The sequence below is a fragment of the Penaeus japonicus genome, unplaced genomic scaffold (genome assembly GCF_977035675.1).
Source record: "Penaeus japonicus unplaced genomic scaffold, GWHDUDI00000001_assembly GWHDUDI00000029, whole genome shotgun sequence".
In the NCBI taxonomy this organism is placed as follows: domain Eukaryota; kingdom Metazoa; phylum Arthropoda; class Malacostraca; order Decapoda; family Penaeidae; genus Penaeus; species Penaeus japonicus.
This window is the reverse complement of record NW_028234431.1, coordinates 28,802,609-28,815,108: the sequence shown is the minus strand read 5'-3', so window position 1 is coordinate 28,815,108 and position 12,500 is coordinate 28,802,609. Positions and strand designations below refer to the sequence as shown.

At 37.7% G+C, this 12,500-nt stretch overlaps 1 protein-coding gene across 6 annotated transcripts in view; it reads right to left on the bottom strand.

Annotated features, from left to right (window-relative positions):
• Window positions 1-693: 693 nt before the first annotated feature.
• Window positions 694-12,500, bottom strand: part of LOC122250222 (relative of woc) — a 33,286-nt gene continuing 21,479 nt past the window's right edge. For all 6 annotated transcript variants that reach the window (XM_086554148.1, XM_086554149.1, XM_086554145.1 and 3 more), the window contains exons 9-24: window positions 12,280-12,413; window positions 11,662-11,871; window positions 11,157-11,321; window positions 10,827-11,024; window positions 10,599-10,694; window positions 9,168-9,312; window positions 8,887-9,059; window positions 8,288-8,346; window positions 7,377-7,542; window positions 6,986-7,126; window positions 6,372-6,554; window positions 5,912-6,019; window positions 5,324-5,435; window positions 4,926-5,166; window positions 4,419-4,606; window positions 694-4,278 (exon numbers count right to left, since the gene is read on the bottom strand). In XM_086554148.1, the coding sequence (XP_086410274.1) occupies window positions 4,022-4,278; window positions 4,419-4,606; window positions 4,926-5,166; window positions 5,324-5,435; window positions 5,912-6,019; window positions 6,372-6,554; window positions 6,986-7,126; window positions 7,377-7,542; window positions 8,288-8,346; window positions 8,887-9,059; window positions 9,168-9,312; window positions 10,599-10,694; window positions 10,827-11,024; window positions 11,157-11,321; window positions 11,662-11,871; window positions 12,280-12,413 (2,576 nt within the window). In that variant the 3' untranslated portion in view covers window positions 694-4,021. The remainder of the gene's footprint in view (window positions 4,279-4,418; window positions 4,607-4,925; window positions 5,167-5,323; window positions 5,436-5,911; window positions 6,020-6,371; window positions 6,555-6,985; window positions 7,127-7,376; window positions 7,543-8,287; window positions 8,347-8,886; window positions 9,060-9,167; window positions 9,313-10,598; window positions 10,695-10,826; window positions 11,025-11,156; window positions 11,322-11,661; window positions 11,872-12,279; window positions 12,414-12,500) is intronic.

Here is a 12,500-nt window from a genome sequence, read left to right as displayed (position 1 = left end):
TCCTATCATATCACAATCTCTCTCTCTAAACACAAGTTTCACATAGTTACATATTCATATACCCATTACAGTTGTATTTGCATGGATTAATTGTTCTTGACTAGTCAAAAAAAAAACTCTCTCAGCATCCAGTAGAATCAGGCGGGTGAAGACCTCTGAGAGGCGCAAGGAGGTATAGCTCCAGAGAGATCTCCCACATGGAGGCATGTCACAAATGGGTTTAGAGATTATTTGAATAATTTTCGTACTCTGACAACATCCCACTTCGTTTTTTTACATTTCACTGCACAATTTTAATATTGTGAAGATCTGCAACATTATGCTTGAATCTGTTAATAAGGGAAGCCCCTGTTTTACCAATATAATTGACGCTACATTTATCATTTTTTCAAGCAAAGCACATCCCGCAGTTATGACCAGGCTCAAGACTTAATGATTATGATGAATAAGGCCCACTGACAAATGTTTCACTAGTGCTATAATGTCACAATATGTTTTATTTTTATTTTCTTGCATTTTTCTTCACTACAAAATTTACTAAAGAAAGATATTAATATTTTCATCAGAATGATAGTGCATTAAAGTCATTAGAATTTCAAAGAAAAAAAATCTGCAAAGTTTTATCCCACTTACACTTAATACACCTTATGCTACAATTAAATGTTAAATGCATTAAATGCAATCATTTTCTCCCCCATTTGAATATTCTCAGCTGAAATCTGGGTATATCTCTGACATGAGAATGCAGGAGTCAGGGAAGCTGTAGGACAACATAGGGTCCTGGTGGCAGTTTTAGCATGAAATTTGAACAGTTGCTCTCCCTGTGTGATGAGCCAACTTTCAAAACCAACTTGACATAGATTGGTTTTATCTATAAAACAAGCAATTCACAGGTTTACCTTTTTTCAAATTTTGTTTGAATTATTGAGTGCAACTATTTTGTAAGTGCAACCGAAGAATGCCGTTTGTGGCATTAAACTTTAACAGCGTCAACATCTTGCACAAAGACATCACTCGAAGCTCCCCCTATTTCCCACCCAGGAAAATAGTCCACTTACTCATGACATAAGCAAAGCATACAACCAATCATTAAAGGACCATTTTGGAAATGAGTATTTCACTAGAGTACAAAACAGTTAGCTTTAGTAAATAAATGGTACTTTATGCATGTTTTTTTTTTCTTTGAACACATCAGTATGAAGATAGGTAACAAAAGAATTGGGATTGTACTGTTTTCTCTGCCCCCCTTTGAAAATTTAAAATACAGAATAATATATGCATGAGTAAACTGATCAGGTATTGTATCAAGATGATATTGATTTTCCATCTAATTATAGATCTGGCCTTCTGTATAGTTACACTTGAATACAAATATGGAATTTCTTCAAAGTGAAAAACAACTTTGAGGATCCTATACCCAACCAACCCAACCATTAGAAGATCTCTGACTGATTTTGAACCAGACTGTGCGCCTCGGTCATACATATGTTTGGACGTGAAATATGATACTCGGGGTGCTAAATGCTCCTTCAAACCAAAACCTCCTCAATTCAACAAACTCAGGCATTAATGGAACAAGTAAAACTGTGAGTCTGATATCAGCAAAATTATTTGAAAATAAAATAGTCCTACCTGATGCCCCAATTACTTTTACTACGGGACAGTAATCCTTTTTTTTTCCCCAAATCCTTGGCCTAATGCAAAATAAAAGCCTGAAAAATAAAAGCAAAATATCTCTTTCATGATCTCTCACGCAATGGACAAACAAATAAGGCAATAATACAATCCAATTTCCAATAATCCATTTACTGGTTGCTCGAGGTCTCATTATAAAGTCTCTCCTCTTTGGCTCTTTTCTTCCCTTAGTTTATCTTGTCATGTTAATCTTTAATGAAATAAAATCTTGGGTCATAAATTCCAGATAAAAAAAGAAAAAACAAAAAGGAACAGTAACAATATGGGTACAAAAATATAATCAAATAAAATCAGTAACAATAATACTTTTTAACTTTTACTGAAATAAAATCTTGGGTCATAAATTATAGTACAAAAAAAAAAAAAAAAAAAAAAAAAAAAAAAAAAAAAAAAAAAAAAGAGAGTAGCAATATGGGTACAAATATGATAATCAAATGAAATCAATAACAATAACAATAATCATAAAAAAACAACTAAACAACCATTCCCTGAAGAACTAGTTAGTACAACACTAATAAATCCAAGCTGAATCAACATTAAAACCATATACACTATAAAGGGCTTTCAACTTTGACCAATAGCATCGCCTGGAGCCTTTTCAGGGGACACTCACCATAATGGGGAGAAGAAGAAGATTTTTCAGGCATGATGAAATGATCTCAAATAGTTATATTCAACATTCCTACCCTATCTCTTTCACTGTTTGACTGAGTCATGTGCATTTATCTGCATGAAAATTACACAAGCTAAGATTTAAATATTTTTTCCCTGCTCTTCGTCAGCCTAGTTAGTGCAAAAGATGAAAATACCGCACAAATAAACAACTCAAGTACAGATAAGGAGTGAGAAAGAAGAAATCAGAAGAAAGAAAACAACAAGATGGTGAGAGGCTAATACTGCTACTACACCAACAACTCACTACCATGCTGCTTTCTACTCCACTACCTCCTCCCATGTAGTAGGAAACATAAGAATGATGATTTTAACGGTGCATTCTGCGGTTGTGATCATGAATTACATATGTGAAATTAGTGTAGATTGCCGAAGAAATAAGAGAAACGCAAACAGTTTCAACTTTAAAGGGTTGTAACTAAAAGATTAGACTTTCTCTTTAAATATTCACATAAAATATAAAATTTAATAGATTTACTTTTCACATTCAGATGATTTCCAAGACAGCAATAGTTATTCACATTTTTTTTCAAGACATAAAACCACATTCTTGTAAATGTAAATTTTTTCCCCTATAGGTTTCACTTTCTTAGTTAAACCAGAACACGGTTCCACTACTAGAGGCAAAAGGGCACTCTTCCTCTATCAGCATTATAATTATTAACCCGTTAATGCCGGGTAACAAGATATCACTTTGAGTAGTGGCAGGACCAGCCGCCGGGGACAAGGTGTTTTGTCATGGCTGTCCTTCTGTTTGGAGTGCCAGGTGATCGAGCATATACTGGTTGGCCGCAAAGAGAGTGGGCGAATAGCCTAGGGTGTTTGGCTTACGCGTTTGAAATATCCCGATGTTTAGACCTGTCGGCAATGGCTTAATCGTTACTTCTTCCCAGTCAAACTCTTCGAACTTTCCTTCTGCTAACAAACTTGCAGAAACTCTCACCTCAGACCTCAGAACCACTAATTGCACATCAGCAACATTCTCCAAGGAAGACAGGTATAAATTTGTGCATACCCATTCATCCCCTTACCCATTTTTAAAAATTTACTGGCAAAAGAATAACAATTCCCTATCACAAAAATATCACTTAAAACTCAAGAGAGAGAATATGACTAACGAACTCCGAAAAAGTAAAAGAAAATTAGAAATCTCACTAATGTAGAGAAACGTGCATTTTTTGTGCAAATCTGTAAAGCATATAAAACAGAAAGAAGAAATATACATATACATAAATATATATATATATAAAAGGATCTAAAGTTCAACAAAATATTAAATTAAGCTAAGTTTCACTTTCAAGCAAACATTTCTCACTTATCACATTTTAATAAGAAATGAAGCGTTATTTTCATTTCTAAAAACGAACTTCACAGAATGTCCCACCGACATCAATATCTGAATATGACTATGGTCCTCATATGTCATTTCTCTTCAATCTGACTTAGTATAATGGAAATTAATGCCACTGCAACATTTCCAGGTGTGGCAATGCCTCCCTCTCATTCAAGGCATTGCCTTCTCCATACAACCCTATCATTTCAGAATTTAGAAAATACGAACATAAAACACAGATTAAAAAAAAAAGAAAAGAAAAAGAAATATCACAAAACCTCTCTAACTCTTGGTGAGCTCACAGATAGTTTGGGGCAATCATCATTCATCATCCACCTCCATGCTGATGCTCATAAAATGCGTCATGTCCAGGGAGGACTCGGCCCCAGGCTCATCAGAGGCCTCCGCCTGGGGAAGCAGGTCTGGCGTCAGCATGCCGGTCAGGGCTAGGCCGCTGAGACCCAAGTTGGCCAGGGAAGCGGCTCCTCCAGTCAAGTGGTCTCCTCGGTAGACCAAGGCGTCGTTCACGGAAGGGTAGGCGGATTTCCTGCCCCCGTCACAGAGTGCCAAATGCCGAGCTGTGGGCCAAGAGATTTAAGTAGCTGAGTGTTTGTGTGTATGTTTAAGTAAAGAATATCTTCATTTATGGAAATCCTTCAGTTATCTAGCACTACAGCTTGCAAGATTAACAATAAAGACCACACTGTAAAACACTCACCAAGATGATTCCCACTACGTGTGTTAAAGCCACAGATACAATAGAGTGGCTTAGGAAGAACAATGGGTGGGCCCAAATTATAATAAGTTCTCCTGGTTCTTCCCATTGGATGAAACACATGGGCATGCTTACTGATCATGCTTCGGCAACAAGTAGCATATGCACACTTAGTGCATTTCTGATAAGCTCTGGAAATTTAGAAATAAATGGGTAATTAGTTTCATCTTTTCTCTTTTTTAATATATAAATCGAATCTCTATATCTAATATTGAAGTCATTTTATGTAATAATAGATATTAATTCACCAAAACAAAAATCCAAATAGTTAACCCTCTCTGGACGGGTGGTACAGTACTGTACCGCGCATTCAAAAGCCCAGTGGCCGGGCGGCACAGTATTGTGCCAGCCATTCAATTGATTTAGGCCTAATAATTCGAACGCCCCAGCATTGGGACATTCAAGGCTGGAATGCCCCCGTCGTAAGTGGGTTAAAGGAGTATTTCTTACTTGAAATGCTTTTCTAGTGTGAGGCTGGCATCACACTCAATGCAGTAGAATGTCTTGTCATCATCTCCCGTGTTGACAGTTACATCATCCAAGTACTGCAGAGTTGAGGAGATTGCAACAATGTTTGAAGGGGTTTGGCCACCAGGAGAATTATCAGAGCATGGGCGTGGCTGTCCCCGTTTCACAGATGGACGGAAAAGGATTTTGTTGCTACCTTGAGGGACTTTATAGCGTTGTAAACCTGTTAAAGAAAGGGAATATAATAAGTTAAATCTCATTTGTGATTGAATAACAGAAATGGTTTATCTATTTCAGTCAGGCATCAAATTTCACAGAAAGTTAAGATTAGTTCAACTGATTTCCCTGATTAATACACAGAAAACATGAGTTCCACTTACCAGTCACATTTGCACGACTAACATGGTCCTTTTTCTTGTGTTCATCTAACAAGTATTTACTATAGTAAGTTAGGCAGCAAAATCTACACTTTCCTTGCTGCGATGAGTGTTTCTGCAATAGAAAATGCCTATTTTGTAACATCAGATTATATCATTTAATCCAATAACGACGGGTTGTCACACCCGTGTGACACGGCAAAAAGTGTGTCACACCAGTGTGACGTCCCCGAAAATCATATATGCCAGGTGTCATATTCCATCCAGTAGGCTGCGTGTGTCACGTCACAGTACCCAGCGTCACGACCCATGCGATATTACTTAGGCCCAGAGTAGGGGGTTGCCAGCTCTTGCCAGGCCTGTTGGCACTGGGTTAAATAAACACTGTCCACATATCTGTATATGTATAAATATCTATATCGATCTATCCATCCATCTACAACCCCCTTCAAAAAAAAAAAACACATATCAAGGTGTGATGTCACCAAATATAATAAATAATGCTTATCACAATTCATAAAAGATATATGAATATTGAGCTTAACAACCCTGCCACCCGAACTATAACAATATATTGGCACAAAAATTTACCTGTAAATGCTGGTACATCCTGTGTGAGAAGGAGCTTGCTGATGCAGAGTTGATTGTCTTGACTGAGAGACAGAAGTGGCACTGGATATAGGGGGTATTCTCATGCTCCTGTGAGAGAAAAAAGGGCCTGCATGAATCAAGCTCAGTGTGACAAATGTTAAAAAGATTTCCTAAAAAGATATTCCATAGGAAGAAGAAAGAAAGAAAGAAAGAAAAAAGTCAACTGTAAAGAAAAGTTTTCAGCACACTTCTCTTCTGATGAAAATTAGTCAACGGAAACAGAACAATAAATAGAGCATCAAGAGATAATTGATAAATGATAACAATTAACCAAATAAGAGATAAATAAATGAATAAATATATGGTAAAATAAGTAAAATATAACAAAACACTTACAAACAAACAGAAAAGGAAAAGAAAGAGAGGAAGAAAGAAAAGAAAAGCCAAGCAGGTCGCTCACCTTTTTGAAATGGTCAATAACACTGTAATAAATCGATGTGGCAAAGTTGCAGACTTCGCAGCGGTAGGGGAGTTCACTCTCGTAATGCTTCTTTGCCATGTGGTTCACCAGCTGGTACTCCCCCTGGAAGCTCTCTGTGCAGATGCGACACCATGTGTATCGAGTGTCCATCTGCAAGTGAAACTGCAAAACAAAACACAAAATTATTGAATTACTTTCTCATGCTCTACTAGGAAGTATTAGTATTTGTTGGATTTGCTCTTTACTTTAATATTTGTTGGCATAATTTAGAGAAAGAAGTGAGGAGAAAGTGAAGAATGGGAGGAGGGGAGGACAAAGGTAGTATAATATAGAAAATGAAGAGAAAAAAGAGGGAGGGTGAAGAAGGGAGGAGAAGGAGAGGGAGTGGGGAATAAGAAAGGAAGAGGAAGGAGGAGTGGGAGAGGGAGGGAAGTGGGGGGGGGGGGGATTGGAGGGGAAAAGAAAGAGAGAGAGAGAGAGAGAGAGAGAGAGAGAGAGAGAGAGAGAGAGAGAGAGAGAGAGAGAGAGAGAGAGAGAGAATGAATTCAACATGAATGCTTTAAAGAAGTACTGAAAGATGATTCAAAACTTACGTATTTGTGATGGTAATCTCGCTTCTTCTCCGACTCAAAAAATTCAGTGCAGTAGTTGCAACAGTACTTGTTGTCTGGATCAACACGACTAAGGTGAAGTTTGAGATGAGCGTAAAAGGCCAGATTGCTCTTGTAGTCTTTCTGGAAGAGGAAATGGCCAGTTCAACATTAGCCTGTGTTCTTTATTTTTTATTTACCTTTTTTTTCCTGTTGAAATCTACGTTTTTGTCATTCTTAAAGTGATTTTTAATGAAAACTACTACAGCACTAAAGATACAGTGATAAACCATTCAAAACCATATCAAAGTACTTTTTTTCACAGCCTGAGACTATAACATTATTCTTCATCTATTCACTTGTACTTTTTGCATTTGCTTCATAACCACCATACCTGACATATGTGGCAGGTGAAGGTGTAAGTATTAACTTCCTGTCCAAGGGATCTGTCTCCCTGAATTTGTCCGTAATAGAATGGCTCCAGTTCCACAGCATCTGGTGGGTTCGCAGCTGCCGTGCTCACAGGTTTTGGAACTTTCTTTGGTATTTCTGGTGGAACGCTGGGAAATGGTAAAAATGAGTTGATGATGTTAATGACATAAAGATGAGTACTTCAAATATTAACTTCTCACTACAATTTGATTTTCCCTTCTCTAAGCATGTGTGCTACTAATTTTGTTCTCAATTGTTCTTAGATCTAGTCTGAAAGTCTTTGATATATGCACACATCCTCTCTCCCACACAAGTTATATGAAGTACAAAGTATTATCAAAAGTAATCAAAGAGTTTTAATATTGGTATCTTAAGCTTCGCTCACAGCAGAGGCAAGATGTTGATTCTGCTCATATGACTGACGTTGACAAGACGATGGACCCGCAGGTTTGCTAACCTTCTAGTGCGAGGTTTCCTGTCATGCGCCTGACACAGCAGATACTAAGATACATGTATGATTTGATGATAATTATACAACCTTTTCTGGCAACATATTGATGGTAGAAAAGATTCATATCTTTGAATATGCTATTATGTCCATTCACTTGGAGCTAGGTCTGGAGATGGTTAGTGACGGACAACAACATTACTACCTACCTGCCCTGCAATGCTAAAACTGTTTGCTGTATTTCGTTTTCAAAACATCTGAATCTGTTCTCTCATTACCATCTGTCCACAAAATGTTGTATAAACATCATCAAACCGTAAATGTCTTTTAGTATCCTAGGCAAGCACGCATTAATCCAGTAACATAAAGATTCTTTAATAAAAAAAAAAAAAATCTTTGTTAAAAACCCCCTGTGAAATACTTACACTGGTGTCTTTCTTGGTGCCACAGTAACTTTATTACTGTGTTCTACTGGAGACTGGGCCTGAAGTAAATGAAAAAGAGGAACATTACTATGATATATATATACATAACACTACACATATTATCATGTTAACAATCTTACTTTCTTATACTAAGCACACAAATACAGTCTTGAATATTGTACTATTTTACATCATATTGGCATTCTGGGTTGATTAAAAGAAAAGAAATTGTTCATAAAACCATTACTCCAGCATCCCATTTTATCAAACTGAATATTCTCTGTAACTTTAATCATTAACAGACTTAATGAAAAGAGGAAAAGAGGAGGAGAAAGAAGATGGATGGGATAGGAGGAGGAGGAGGAGGAGGAGGAGGAGGAGATAGAGAGAGAGAGAAAGTGAGAAAAGAGAGAGAGAGAGAGAAAAGAGAGAGAAAAGAGAGAGAAAAGAGAGAGAGAGAGAGAGAGAGAGAGAGAGAGAGAGAGAGAGAGAGAGAGAGAGAGAGAGAGAGAGAGAGAGAGAGAAAGAGTAAGAGAGAGAGAGAGAGAAAGAGTAAGAGAGAGAGAAAGAGAAAGAGAAAGGGAGAGAGTGAGAGTTACCGTATGCAACGGTTCCACACTGATCTGTGGAGTGATGGCACTGGGTCCTGGGCTTGTCATGATGACTGAGGGCTGAAGGGCTGTGGGATTCCTTGGGAAATGCTGGCTCTTGTAACGCCAGTTGTTGAGAGGTTTCTGAGACACAAAGTCCAAGAGGTGTAGCACGCCTGGGTCTATAAAGGAAGGATATCATTAGAAGTAAAAACTTTTTGTTATTGCAGGATAATCCAAACAAAGTATAAGACTATAGAACTTCATTTTCTTCCTTTTGAGAAACTTACTTTCTGCTTCCTTTGCGGTGAGGTAAGTGATATGTTCCATCATGTTGTTGTAAGCCTGAGCAGCACTGTGCCCGTAGCGTTCACGCCAACACAGCTCATCTAACACTACTTGTACTTGTTGTAGGGTAAGCTGTGATAGTGTGCTCTGTAAAATAAAGTTCAAGTTAATTTTCAGTGGCCAATACCATATATTTACTATACATCTACTATATATATATATATATATATATATATATATATATATATATATATATATATATATGTATATATATATATATATATATATATATATACATACACACATACACTGTATATACATACATATATATAAATAAATAAATATATATATATATATACACACACACACACATATATGTACATATTTACAAACACACATACACACACACGCACGCACGCACACACACGCACACACTGTAGAATCCCTTCTTCATTTTTATTTTAGTCTTTGATGGAAGTTTTGGTCATTTTCGAAAAGTTCATGATTTTCCTACCAAATGGCAGTGTATATATGTTGGCAATTTGGCTATCCTGGAAATAATTTTCTGCTTAACCCATCCCCGACGGGGGAATTCTAGCCTTGAATGTCCAAATGCCGGGGCGTTCGAATTATTAGGCCGAAATCAATTGAATGGCTGGCACAATACTGTGCCGCCCGGCAACTGGGCTTTTGAATGCGCGGTACACATGCTGTACCACCCGTCCTGTGTGGGTTAACCCAGTCACGACGGGGGCATTCCAGCCTTGCATGTTACAATGCTGGGGCTCTCGAACGCATAGGCCTAAATCAATTAAATAAACGACGCCGTATGGCGTCACCCAGCGAACGGGCCTTGAATGCACGGTACCGTAGTGTACCACCCGTCCAGAGAGGGTTAATCAATATGGCCAAAGGATTAATAAAAGTACATTAAGTAATCTAGGCTAAATCAATAATAATACTGTCCATGGTACCCAGTTTGAGAACCACTATGCTAAATAGAGCTTGAGTTGCTTTCTAGCAACTTATTTCCCACCCAAACACTAAAACATGAACACAAAACTGCAACACTTTTTGATCCATGTTAGTTTTCTTTTTTTCTTTTTTCTTTAACACATAGATGGTTTCACGTGCACTTGGTTACCATTCAGACATCACCTGTCTACCCTATTTCTGAATTTTCAGGTGAAACACACATACCTATACACCCATGCATGCAAGCATATATATATATATATATATATATATATATATATAAAAGAGATAAGAAGCAAATATATTTAATGTAGTGTAGTGCAATTCAGGGAAACTCAAAATACATTATCATGTAAAGGTAATAATTCTAAATATAAATTGCTGTGGTACTTATCATACTTTGGTACTAAAAATGATTCTAATGATACAAAGATAATAGGATAAAGTAATCAACACACCTGGAACATTTTGGGAACATGCCGTCTTAAGTAGGACATGATCCTAGCGTTTGAGTGGAGGTTATCTTCGTTATCACTGGTCTCACATACGCTCACCTGCAACATCGATCAAATAATAAATGCCATAAAAAAATATATTCCAACAGGCCAATCTTTTCAATTCCTTTAGACTTTTGGAATATCACATTGATAAGTATTAATCTACAAAAAGTGAATAAGACAACATACCTTTGCATAATTCATGTTATATAGACAGTTCCTATCGACAGAGAGATCACATAGAATAATTGCATTGACATGAACAACGCGTTCCATGGGCTTCAAAATCCGGATAAATCTCTGCCGGGACGAACTTCCTGGCTCAGGTTCCGATGCAAATAAACGATAGGACTTCATCTTACGATCGTACAGGCCCAGGATCTCTACCTGGAAGAAACAAGTGATTCCTCATTACTAATCTTACCACACAGTAATGATGCCAAAAGAGGGCATTAACAATTACATGCCAAATAATCCTGCCAAACAATTCTAGGTGAAAAAAAAGAAGGTATTGCCTACCTTCACTGCTTTCTTTGTGCCATCAGCTGTACTTGTGCCAAGGCTTACAATGCCCAACTCAACTGTGGTTCCATCAAAGCCAAAGTCATACACCTTGTCTTGGAGCATGACAGAACAAATACATCTTAAGTATTGGTACATCTTGTTGATGAAGGTTCTGTCCACCTGAAATGCAAAATATCCTTTGCATAAAAGGGGAAAAAAAAACAACAACATACAAACATAGTATCATGAGACTACTCAGATTTTTACAATATCTACCTTGATTTAAAAAAAAAAAAAAAACTTTGTTTCAAATATAGTTCTACAGGCAAAAATATCATGCAAGTATAGGGTGTGCACACACATGCACCCCCACACACCCAAACACACACACACACACACACACACACACACACACACACACACACACACACACACACACACACTCAAACACACATACACACAAAAACAAACAAACAAAAAAACAATAACAACAACAATAACAACAACAACAACAACTCACCTTAACCCAAGTTTCTACATTGGCAATGGAAGTCTGGCAAGACCAATGGTAAATCAGCTTCAACACTGAAGTTGGGGGAACCTTGTCAATTGGCGTGGATCCAAAGAGGGAGCCGCTAAACACTGACACGTATTTCTTCCCGCAGCACTCACTGAGCCACACATAACCTCCGCTCATCGTCAGTACTTTGGGGTCCGAGAACATCCCCAACTGAAAAGTAGGGGGAGGGGAGAGGTAGAGAAGTAATGTGGGCAAAGAAATTCTAAACAAAATACTGGCAAATAAGAAACCAATGATAATGCATTCCCTTAAATCTTCTCTTGTCACCATACTGAGAGAGAGAGAGAGAGAGAGAGAGAGAGAGAGAGAGAGAATGGGAGGTAGGGAGGGTTGGAGGAAGAGAGAGAGAGAATGGGAGGGAGGGAGGGATGGAGGAAGAGAGAGAGAGAGAGAGAGAGAGAGAGAGAGAGAAAGAGAGAGAGAAGGAGAGAGAGAAAGAGAAAGAGAAAGAGAAAGAGAAAGAGAAAGAGAGAGAGAGAAAGAAAGAGGGTTTTTCAGTCTTCTCAAACAAGTCCACAAAATCTCAATTCTCAAACCAGAGACAACATTATTGCTTACCTTTAGTTTCACAGCAGCCTGGTTGGACTGCTTGTGAGTGGGACAGTACTGTGAGGTACGAATCAGCCCCTCTCCCAGCAGCCACTCGACGAACTCCTGTGACGTTTTAACTAGTACAGACTTGACTTTCCCATCTGAAAAACACCCATTTTAATATGATCAGTGGACAAAAAATAATAAATGAATGCACTGATAAAATGACAAGATAAATAAATAAAAAG